At 46.4% G+C, this 12832-nt stretch overlaps 1 protein-coding gene across 1 annotated transcript in view; it reads left to right on the top strand.

Annotated features, from left to right (window-relative positions):
- CPXM2 (carboxypeptidase X, M14 family member 2) overlaps positions 1-12832 on the top strand; it is a 185152-nt gene that overhangs the window by 66554 nt on the left and 105766 nt on the right. The window contains exon 5 of the mRNA XM_040361343.1: positions 4557-4696. Within this exon, the coding sequence (XP_040217277.1) occupies positions 4557-4696 (140 nt within the window). The remainder of the gene's footprint in view (positions 1-4556; positions 4697-12832) is intronic.

The raw sequence follows: 12832 nt of genomic DNA, 5'->3' as shown, positions 1-12832 counted from the left end.
CTTTATAGGCCGTCACTGCCCAGGCCGCAGTTTGGAGACCACTGCCTTAGAGAATAATGCCCTATGTATGAGTAGTTTAATGCTGTCTATACACTTAGGGCCAGATTCAGGTAGAAGTGCGGCGGCGTAACGTATCGTAGATACGTTACACCGCCGCAAGTTTTCATCGCAAGTGCCTGATTCACAAAGCACTTGCGATGAAAACTACGCCGGCGGCCTCGGCGTAAGCCCGCGTAATTTAAATGGGCGTGCGCCATTTAAATTAGGCGCGCTCCCGCGCCAGACCTACTGCGCATGCTCCGTTTCGAAATTCCCGCCGTGCTTTGCGCGCAGTGACGTCATTTTTTCGAACGGCGACGCGCGTAGCGTAATTCCGTATTCCCGGACGGCTTACACAAACGACGTGAATTTTTAAATTTCGACGTGGGAACGACGGCCATACTTTATACAGCAATAGGTTTGCTGTGTAAAGTTAAGGCACCAAAAACGACGACTAACTTTGCGATGGGAAACTAGACTAGCGGCGACGCAGCGAACGCGAAAATCCGTTGTGGATCGCCATAACTCCTAGTTTGCATACCCGACGCTGGTTTACGACGCAAACTCCCCCCAGCGGCGGCCGCGGTACTGCATCCTAAGATCCGACAGTGTAAAACAATTACACCTGTCGGATCTTATGGATATCTATGCGTAACTGGTTCTATGAATCAGTCGCATAGATACTCTGAGAGATACGACGGAGTATCTGAGATACTCCGTCGTATCTCCGCTGTGAATCTGGCCCTTAAAGACTGGGTCACCCAAGATTTATTACGTCAGGTTCACACTATAGCAGAATGCTGAGTTTTTCTGTAGAAGAAAAACGTAGCTCTCAGCAATGGCACACAGAAAACATTGGTTTTCTATGCGCCCCGTTTGCAATTCCACACTGTGGGGCATAGTGGTGCGGAAAAAGGCAGACATTTTGGGCCGGATTCACAGACAACTTACGCCAACGTATCTGTTTATACGCCGCGTAAGTTGTAGGATGCGCCGTCGTATCTTTGCGCAATGTTCAGGAAACCAGATACGCCTGAATTTCGGCTTGATCCGACCGACGTTAGTCTCCTTACGCCGTCGTATCTTGGGTGCATATTTACGCTGGCCGCTAGGGGCGCTTCCGTTGATTTACGCGTCGAATATGTAAATTACCTAGATACGCCGATTCACGAACGTACTTGCGCCCGTCGCAGTAAGCTGCGCCGTTTACGTAAGGCGTACGTCCGGTGTAAGTTTACCCCTCATAAAGCAGGGGTAAATCATGTTAAGTTGGAACAGCCGTCGTATTTTACGTTGTTTGCGTAAGTCGTACATGAATAGGGCTGGGCGTAGGTTACGTTCACGTTGAAAGCATTGAGCCGACGTATTTTAGGGAGTATTTGCGACGTGATTCTGAGCATGCGCGCGCATGTGCCGTTCGTTCAGCCATGCATTTACCGTATTTATCGGCGTATACCGCGCACTTTTTTGCCCTGAGAATCAGGGCAAAATCGTGGGTGCGCGATATATGCCGATACCCGCTTTCCCGCGCCGAGTTTTGAATACTGCGCCAGCATATACCGGCTCCTCTCGCGCTCACGTCCTGGAGGTACAGGACGTAAGCGCAAGAGGAGCCGAACCTGCCCGACTATACACGAGTGTACTGCGCTCAGTATATGCCGGCGCAGTATTCAAACTCGGCGCAGGAAAGCGGGAAACGAGCGGGGAGGACGCCGCAGAAGGACGCCGGACCCGACGAAGAGGACACCCAAAGCCACAGACGGACGCCGGACCGACGAGGCCGCCGATGGACGTCGCGCAGGACACAAAAACTGTAAGTACAAAAATATTTTTTCCACAGGAATGCGGGTCCACTTTAGGGGTACGCGCTATACGCCGGAGCGCGCAATACCCCGATAAATACGGTACATGGGGTCACGGTTCATTTTAATACAACACGCCCACTGCCTTGCTACTTTGAATTAGGCGGGCTTACGCCGGCCATTTTACGTTACGCCGGCGCAAGAAAGGGAGCCTCTCTATGTTACGTCGGCGTAGCGCATATCAGATGCGCTACGCCGCTCTAAAGATACGCCGATCTCTCTGAATCTGGCCCTTTGCCTTTTTCTTCCTTGCTTAACAACTACAGGTATTTGTGTGTCCATGTATTTCTATGTACGACGGCTGAGCTTTGTGACATTAAGTTACATTTTCGGAAAAAAAAAAAAGGGGTGGAAGGAGGTGACTTGCATTATAAAAATACAAGGCGCAGCTTCCCAGCTGCGATCACTACCTGGGGAGAAAAACTGAACATTTTTCCCTCTGGGTAGTGTGAGCCGGCCCTTAGGCTTCATCTTGATTGCTCCTATCGTGTGTATGGTCACATCTGCTCATCGTAATTGTTTGCTGTCCCTGCAAACCCTCAGGATTGTTTGAAGAACAAAAGAAAGTGCCGATGCCTTTATTGCATTAACAGATCAGATGTTCCACTTTCTCTGAAAAATATTTAAGACTCGTGATAATTGGAAACATACATTCGTAGATCCAAAATGACCTTTTTTTCCCCCGGTAATCCAATGATCATCGCCACCATGTTCAAAGAAATTATATCTTAAAGGGGTTGTAAAGGTAAAAAAAAAATTCCCTAAATAGCTTCCTTTACCTTAGTGCAGTCCTCCTTCACTTACCTCATCCTTCCATTTTGCCTTTAAAGCGGAGGTTCACCCAAAAAACAAGTATCTAACATTACATTCAGTATACCTCAAACATGTACAGTATGCCGTTTTTTTTTTTGGGTGGTGTACATACAGTATTATCTGTATTTTCCTCCCAGCTTCCGGGTACTCGCTCCCGTGGGACTGGACGTTCCTGTGCAGTGCCGCAATGTCATCTGGGACTTCGCCCATATGATTGACGTGCCTGAGAAAAACTTCCCCTGGCGGATAAGGCGTGTCACGACTTTCCGAAAGTAGCCGAACCGCGAGTCGGCTCTATACGGCGCCTGCGCACCAACTAGGAGTCATGTAGAGCTGACTGTGCAGGCACCGTATAGGGAGGAACAAGTCTCTGGGAGGAACAAGTCTCTGCCACCGACTTGACTCTAATTAAATTGGGATGTTAAGATGAGACCTCTGACACAGGCCTAGTGCTTGAAAGTTTGAACGGTAAAGCAAATCCTCCCAGTATGGGTCACGACTGACAGTCTAAATGTACCCTGTCAGTGTCCGGTCACCCAGATCCCCGGTGGTTCATTCAAGCCCTATCGGATCACCTGCCTCCGGGTTCTCCTCAGGCCGATCCCCCACCGAACAGCACCCAGCTTGGGAATCTTCTCAATAGAAGTGGGGACCCAGTAAGTCACTGGGGTCCCCTGACAGCATCAGTTGCTCCGGGCTATGAGAGCCCAGAGTCACTTACTCCGCGTAGCACGTGACCCCGGCCTGGTAGGCCATATTGGTGGGGCCCGTGATGTGCGCACACCTTAAAGGTGGTTGCCGCACCTGGATCCAGGAACCCGCGAAGAACCCAGAACAACGGCCTCAGCCACAGAAATACTCCTCCCCAGCATGCCCCGCTAGGGAAAACTCCTCTAATTGGCTGCTGGGAAGAAGCGCGTCCGCCTGGACCCCTCTGGCGCCACCTGCCGTCCAGGGATGAGACCACATCTCTGGAGTACAGACTGAGGCTGGGTTCACACTACGGTTTTCCCGTCCGTCAGCCGCATACGATTTATATGAAAAAACGTATGCGGCTGAAACGGACGGGAACGTATGGAACCGCACATATGTACGTTTTCCATTGACATTAATGTTAAAGGAAAACGTATGCGGTTGCCATACTGTTTTAAAAACGACCGCAAAACCGTGGTTGAACACGGTTTTGCGTACGTTTAAAAAACGTTTTGCCAGCAAATCGTACGCACCCGGATGCATCTGAGTGCATACGATTTGCAATGCATTCTCTATCTATACGTTTTCCCGTCCGGGCCCGTACGTTTTCGATACTGAAATCGTATGCGGCTGACGGACGGGAAAACCGTAGTGTGAACCCAGCCTTACTCACTTGACAATCCAGATTTGGCGATAGCCAAATTTAACAAATCAAAGAATGAGAGCAACATAACTCTCTCATTCTCCCACTAAATTTAATATAGCACCTGTACGAAAAAGTACACAGGCGCTACATGAGGATTCCTCAGAAGAAATAAGGGCATTTAAAAGCAAAATGGAAGGTTAAGGTAAGTGAAGGAGGACTGCACTAAGGTAAAGGAAGATATTTAGGAGAAAAGAAAAAAAAATATACATTTACAACCCCTTTAATGTTGACCCCTAATAATTGCTGATAAAAATAGTAGTCAGATTATGCACAAGCATTTTTTTTTCAGTTGGAAATTTGTCTTAGTGAATAAGATCTGGGATAAGTGGAATGAAGTGCATTGAATTGGCTTAGGTTGGCCTTGGCATCTTGGCATCGGTACTGTATTTGCTGTTATAATGAGTTTCAACCCTACTAAATCAAATTTGCTCCTTTTTGCACAGGCGGGGGTAAACGAGAACGATCTGTACGATGGCGCCTGGTGCGCTGGGAGAAATGATCTGCAGCAATGGCTAGAAATAGACGCTCGAAGACTTACCAAATTTACAGGGGTCGTTACTCAAGGCCGGAACTCGCTGTGGTTGTGAGTATAGAATTCTTTTCATCTAGAAGTGCACAGAATGTATCAAACTAGATAATTCTCCGACATCAAACACCAGTTTCTATGGCTACAATGCTAATTATTATTTATTCTCTAATTATGGCGTTTGCAGGAGGGAATAGTAACCGGTTTTATCCCTTCACATTTCTCTATAAATACGCTTTGCTACCTGTTACTGACCTGCCTCGGGCTGTTCTATGGCATGCAGGGTGTAGTGAATCAATTCACGGTTCAGAATAGTTCCACTTCTGGGACTCACTGCCAAGATCCATTGGCTTCAGCTGGAGCCTGAAGATAATGACTGCACCGTTATCCCACATCTCATCTTGTCTTCCCGAAATATCGTTTTCTGGCACCATTAACTCCACTGTTGCAGCGGTACCATACAGATTAGACTGTTATGTCATCTCTATCCTATTTAGGGAAACACATAATGCTTGTGCCTGGGACTCAACAATATGTAAAGTTCAATTACAAGTGCCATAAAGGGAATTTTCTACACTGTAAATTATCCAATACCACTTTGAATCCCTTCCTGCGTGTGAGTGAACATACTTCAATTACTTTAAGCCCAACTCTGGGAAACTAAAAAATCATCCCTTGCAGTAGGTTTGTGCCCACACTGCAGGGGTTAATAGCAGCAGCGCCTGGTGCTCAAATTTTTTTGGGGGGTGCAAACAAACTGATAAATTCAGAAAAAAAAACATAAATTGCAGCCTCACTGTGCCATCAATTGGAGCCACTGTGCCCATCAAACGCAGCCACGGTGCTCATCAATTGCAGCCACTGTGCTCATCAATTGCAGCCACTTTGCTCATCAATTGCAGCCACAGTGCCCATCAATTGCAGCCACTGTGCCCCATCAAATGAAGCCACTGTTCCCCATCAAAAGCAGCCACTGTGCCCCATCAAACGCAGCCACTGTGCCCCATCGAACGCAGCCACTGTGCCCCATCAAATGCAGGCACTATGCCATAAATGCAGCTACTGTGCCCATCAAATGCAGCCACTATGTCCATCAATTGCAGCCTGTGTGCCCATCATATGCAGCTTGTGCCCATCATATGTAGCCTGCATGCCCATCATATGTAGCCTGCATGCCCATCATATGTAGCCTGTGCCCATCATATGTAGCCTGTGCCCATCATATGTAGCCTGTGCCCATCATATGTAGATTGTGCCCATCATATGTAGCCTGTGTGCCCATCATATGTAGCCTGTGTGCCCATCATATGCAGTCTGTGTGCCCATCATATGCAGCCTGTGTGCCCATCCTATGTAGCATGTGTACCCATCATATGCAGCCTCTGTGACCGAGAATCTCGTCAGGAAAAATTCCCTGACGAGATTCTTGGCAAGAAACCACTGGGCTTCAACTCTTTACTGTGTAATCCTCAAAGCACATCAACCCTTTACTTTGTCTCTTCCATTAAATGTACATTACCACTTTTCTGTGCAACCCGCCAGGGCTGTCTTAATGAGAGGACACACCTGGGCACTGCCCAGAGGCCCCAGCTGCATGGGGGGGCCCCTGCACTTTCCCCAAAGCAGCTGGTCCTTGAGCCCACACTGCCCCGAAATTGGGGGCCCCATGATGGCACTGAGAGTGAAAGATACACAGGGGAGGCAGTCTGCCTCTTACCTACTTGATGTCTGTTTACCTGCACTGTCATCATTGTAGGGGCCCCAGAGCATTACTTTGCACAGGGGCCCATGATGCTATTAAGACAGCCCTGCAACCCGCAGTCACTGCACTTTCCTGCTTACTGTACTCTTTCTAGTCATTTTAATTAAACATTTATTTTTCACTTCCCATTTGATATACATTTTTTATCTAGTATGCAACCTCTATCACTGGGTGCCAACTCTTTACGGCATCATTTCCTTGCATTGAACAAATCACCCGTTTTTTGTCCACTTCACATTCAGGGTAATAAAACCTTTCCAGCCACTTCTGCAGTTCACATTTAGTGAACATTAATCATACACTTTACATTTAGTATATATTTTGCATCACACGGCTGTACATTGTTACTCCACACTTATCGGCATTATATACTTTGTTGTACAATATATATATATATATTTATACTGCCCAGTTGTAAATATGGTGAGTGCTGTACATTATAAATTCCACATTGTTCAACTGTATACACGGTGTTATATAATATACACTCCACACTGCTCAGCTGTATAAATGGTGCTATACAATTTTCACTCCACTGCTGAGTTGTATACATGGGGCCAAATCCACAAAGATCCGGCCTAACTTAATTTTTTCCATTTAAGTTACACTGCCTTAAAATTTCTACCTAAGTGCCCGATCCACAAAGCACTTACCTCGAAATTTTGGGCTGTGTAACTTAAATTCCGCCGTCGCAAGGCGTTCCTATTCAAATGGGGGCGATTCCCATTTAAATTAGGCGCGCTCCCGCGCCGGCCGTACTGCGCATGCTCGTGACGTCATTTTCCTGACGTGCATAGCGCGAAATTATGTTACGCCGAGCTTTGTGGATTGCGATGGGTTAATAAAGTTGCGTCGGGAAAAAAAAAAAGATACGGCGGGAATATTTTTTTTCAAAATTTTAAAAAAATCGCGTCGCTGGACAGAAAGGTCTGCTTTTACATGGTGTACTAACTTTACACCATGTAAAAGCAGCCCTAATTTTGCGTATGCAAACTAAAACTTACGGAGAAAAAAACAAAGCTGAAAAGCTTTGTGGATCTCCGTAAGTGCTAATTTGCATACCCGAGGCGGCATTTCGACACAAAATGCCCCCAGCGGCGGATGCGGTACTGCATCCTAAGATCCGGCAGTGTAAGTCCCTTACACATGTCGGATCTTCTGCCTAACTATGGAAAACTGATTCTGTGGATCAGTTCCATAGTTAGGAACAGGGATACGACGGCGTTACAGCAATTACGCCGTCGTATCCCTTTTGTGGATTTGGCCCATGATGTTTGTCTCTATACTTTGCACTGAACTGCCTTCTTCTCAAATTGAAATTTCACAATGATAGTTGTACAGTCTACCACTAATCTCTGCCAAGGTCTTTACATGTGGTGGGGATTTCTGCTAGCGATTATTTATAATTTGATCCAGAGAACTAGTCTGACTGCCTGGTGAGGTCTGTACGTTTTTACCCTGAAGCCCTGTACACACGGCCCAGAAAACGTTGTTTTTCCTGACGAGAAAAAAAAATCGATTAATCGAACACAAAATTTTGGATCAGTAACAGCCCTACTGTATATTTTTTTTTCTTTTTTTTTTTACTTCCATCCCCAACCGCCATTCTGACCTAGGCCAGATTGACATGCACCCGGTCCTGCAGCCTCCTGGAATAATTACATCACATCTCCCAGGAAGCGGCAGGATTGGCACAAAAAACAGCCAGGAGAATTTTTTTTTTTTGGGGGGGTCCAGCACATTATCAGAGCTGGCAGCCTGAACCCAGAATAGGAAGCTGGTTGCATGGAACTGGCTGTGTGGCAGCCAAATAGCGAACCACAGCAGGACAAAGCTGGATTCTCTGTGCTGCTAAGTACCGTATTTTTCGCCATATAAGACGCTCCGGCATATAAGACGCACCCAATTTTAAAGGAGGAGAATATAGAAAAAAAAGATTCTGAACCAAATACTGTAGTAAAATATTTGCCCCCCACTCGTCATTACCATCACACCACCCCCACATTAGTAATAGCCAGTAACATTGCCCCCACATTAGTAATAGCCAGTAACATTGCCCCCACATTAGTAATAGCCAGTAACATTGCCCCCACATTAGTAATAACAGCCAGTAACATTGCCCCCACATTAGTAATAGCAGCCAGTAACATTGCCCCCACATTAGTAATAGCAGCCAGTAACATTGCCCCCACATAGTAATAACAGACAGTAACATTGCCCCCACATAGTAATAACAGCCAGTAACATTGCCCCCACATTAGTAATAGCCAGTAACATTGCCCCCACATTAGTAATAGCCAGTAACATTGCCCCCACATTAGTAATAGCCAGTAACATTGCCCCCACATTAGTAATAGCAGCCAGTAACATTGCCCCCACATTAGTAATAGCAGCCAGTAACATTGCCCCCACATAGTAATAACAGCCAGTAACATTGCCCCCACATTAGTAATAACAGCCAGTAACATTGCCCCCACATTAGTAATAGCCAGTAACATTGCCCCCACATTAGTAATAGCCAGTAACATTGCCCCCACATTAGTAATAGCCAGTAACATTGCCCCCACATTAGTAATAGCAGCCAGTAACATTGCCCCCACATAGTAATAACAGCCAGTAACATTGCCCCCACATTAGTAATAGCCAGTAACATTGCCCCCACATTAGTAATAACAGCCAGTAACATTGCCCCCACATTAGTAATAGCCAGTAACATTGCCCCCACATTAGTAATAACAGCCAGTAACATTGCCCCCACATTAGTAATAGCAGCCAGTAACATTGCCCCCACATTAGTAATAGCCAGTAACATTGCCCCCACATTAGTAATAGCCAGTAACATTGCCCCCACATTAGTAATAACAGCCAGTAACATTGCCCCCACATTAGTAATAACAGCCAGTAACATTGCCCCCACATTAGTAATAGCAGCCAGTAACATTGCCCCCACATTAGTAATAGCAGCCAGTAACATTGCCCCCACATAGTAATAACAGACAGTAACATTGCCCCCACATTAGTAATAGCCAGTAACATTACCCCCACATTAGTAATAGCCAGTAACATTGCCCCCACATTAGTAATAGCCAGTAACATTGCCCCCACATAGTAATAACAGCCAGTAACATTGCCCCCACATTAGTAATAGCAGCCAGTAACATTGCCCCCACATAGTATTAACAGCCAGTAACATTGCCCCCACATAGTAATAGCAGCCAGTAACTTTGCCCCCACATTAGTAATAGCAGCCAGTAACTTTGCCCCCACATAGTAATTATAGCCAGTAACATTGCCCCCACATAGTAATCATAGCCAGTAACATTGCCCCCACATAGTAATCATAGCCAGTAACATTGCCCCCACATTAGTAATAGCAGCCAGTAACATTGCCCCCACATAGTAATCATAGCCAGTAACATTGCCCCCACAACTCACTGTTGTTGCAGATGCATGGCAAGATCACGGTGCGCGCTCTGCTAGGGATAAGCAGATCCACGAGCAGAGCAGTGATGACGTCAGCGCGCCGGGTGTACTAAGATGGCCGACCGCTCCGGAGCTAGGCCAAAGCCGCGGTCTTTCCTAAGGCCACGGCGGCGGTGCGCTCCGCGGAATGCGGATCGGTCAGGCGAAACCGTGTATTCGCCTTATAAGACGCACCAACTTTCCCCCCCCAGTTTTGGGGAAGAAAAAGTGCGTCTTATAAGGCGAAAAATACGGTATGTACACAATATTACAAAAAGTATTGGGATGCCTGCCGTTACACGCACATGAACTTTAATGGAATCCCAGTCTTAGTCCGTAGGGTTCAATATTGAGTTGGCCCGCCCTTTGCAGTTATAAGAGCTTAAACTCTTCTGGGAAAGCTGTCCTCAAGGTTTAGGAGTGTGTCTATGGGAATGTTTGACCATTCTTCCAGAAGCACATTTGTGAGGTCGGCCACTGATGTTAAACAAGAAGGTTTGGCTCGCAGTCTCCGTTGTAATTCATCCCAAAGGTGTTCTATCGGGTTGAGGTCAAGTTAAGTTCCTCCACCCCAAAACTCGCTCATCCATGTCTTTATGGACCTTGCTTTGTGCGCTGGTGCGCAGTCATGTTGGGGCAAGAAGGGGCCATCCCCAAAATGTTCCCAGGTATGCTGACGCCTTAAGGGTTCCCTTCACTGGAACTAAGGGGCCAAGCCCAACCCCTGAAAAACAACCCCACACCATAATCCCCCCTCCACCAAATGATTTGGACCAGTGCCCAAAGCAAGGTCCATAAAGACTTGAATGAGCGAATTTGGACGATTTCATGCTCCTAACTTTATGGCAACAGTTTGGGGATGGCACTGTCCTTTTCCAACATGACCATTGCCCAAAGCAAGGTCCATAAAGACATGGATGAGCGATTTTGGGGTGGAGGAACTTGACTGGCCTGTAGAGAGTCCTGACCTCAACCCGATAAAACACCTTTGGGATGAATTACAGTAGAGACCGCTAGCCAGGCCTTCTTGTTCCACATCATTGCCCGTCCTCAACAAATGAGCTTCTGGAAGAACGGTCAAACATTCCCATAGACACACTCCTAAACCTTGTGGACGGCCTTCCCAGAAGAGTTGAAGCTGTTATAGCTGCACAGGGTGGGCCAAATCAATATTGAACCCTACGGACTAAGACTGGAATGCCAAAAATGTTCATGTGCGTGTAAAGGCAGGCGTTCCAATACTTTTGGTAATATAGGGCCAGATTCACGTAGAATCGCGGCGGCGTAACGTATCCTAGATTTAGTGCCATTTAAATTAGGCGCGCTCCCGCGCCGGACCTACTGCGCATGCTCTATTTCTTAACTCGCGCCGCGATTTGCGCGGCGTGACGTAATTTTTTTGAACGGCGACGCGTGTAGCGTACTTCCGTATTCCCGGACGGCTTACGCAAACAACGTTAAATTTTGAATTTCGACGCGGGAACGACGGCCATACTTTAGACAGCAATACGCTTGCTGACTAAAGTTAGGGCACCAAAAAAAACGACTAACTTTGCGACGGGAAACTAGACTAGCGGCGAAGTAGCGAACGCGAAAAATCTTTGTGGATCTGCCGTAACTCCTAATTTGCATACCAGACGCTGGTTTACGACGCAAACTCCCCCCCAGCGGCGGCCGCGGTATTGCATCCTAAGATCCGACAGTGTAAAATAATTACACCTCTCGGATCTTATGGATATCTATGCGTAACTGATTCTATGAATCAGTCACATAGATAGAAACAGAGATACGACGGCGTATCAGGAGAAACGCCGTCGTATCTCATTTGTGAATCTGGCCCATAGTGTACATACTCAGCAGCACCACAGAGAATCCAGCTTTCTCCTGCTGTGGTTTGTGTCCCAATACTTTTGGTATTTGGTAATACAGTGTACTTTAAAAAAGCACTAGAGCACTGCAGGTAAGTAGGAAAAATGGATTGGGGGGGGGGGGGGATTTTAGCTGGAATTGAAAACAACTTTAACAAAAATGGCTTTGATTTAGAAAAAAAAAGTGTTTTTGGGATTTTGAAGGTGCAAAATTACGACAACATTTAAATGAGAAGGGCCAGGATGGGAAAGGGGTATACTTCGGAACCGCTGCTTCAGGTTTCAGCGGTCTTCGTCTGATCTTTTGAATGTGAGATATCAGCTTTTTGGATTTTTGGATATGTGGATGTACACCTGGACTTGAATCTACAGCATCACAGAATCACAGAATCACAGAATCACAGAGCCTAGGCGGACCACTAACCAGTTTCCTGTGGGATTCCAAAATATACAGTATACCAGCCTCTATGGTTACACCAGATGATCCATCTCTGGGGTTCCTTTTAACTTCCTAGCCTCATTTACATTTTTTAAGTTTTACGTTTATATTTTGATCAGTCCATCCTTTTATACATATAGTGCCTGATCAATGTAATTCTCCTGAGGAAGCCACTAATCGTGGCGAAACACGTAGAGAGAATTTTTCAGCTCACACATTTCTGAAACTGTATTGTATCATCGAATGGATTTTTTATATTCTGTCATTTTTAACGTTTATAAATAAATATATTTTTTTCATTTAAATGTTGTTGTAATTTTGCACCTTCAAAATCCCAAAAACCCAATTTTTTCTAAATTGTTACCAATTAAGGGGATGTGGTGCCAATATAACTTATAGATCGTAGGTAAAAAAAACTTTTCAACAATGGCTTTGGTTTACTGAAGCTCCAGCTAAATTTAAACTTTTGCCCCTAGTGACTAAATTCCCCCTTTCATTTAACTACTTGCCGACCAGCCGCCGTTGTTTTACGGCGGCAGGTCGGCTGCCCTGCACGAGAGCCCGTAGCTCTACGTCGGCTCTCTCGCAGGCCACTAGGGGCACGCGCGCGCCACCCGCTCGCCCCGACTCCCGTGCCCGGCGGGCGCGATCGCTGCCGGGCA

This window comes from Rana temporaria, chromosome 8 (assembly GCF_905171775.1).
Source record: "Rana temporaria chromosome 8, aRanTem1.1, whole genome shotgun sequence".
NCBI classification, from domain to species: domain Eukaryota; kingdom Metazoa; phylum Chordata; class Amphibia; order Anura; family Ranidae; genus Rana; species Rana temporaria.
The sequence above is the reverse complement of the archived record's forward strand: the minus strand, read 5'-3'. Positions and strand labels throughout refer to the sequence as shown.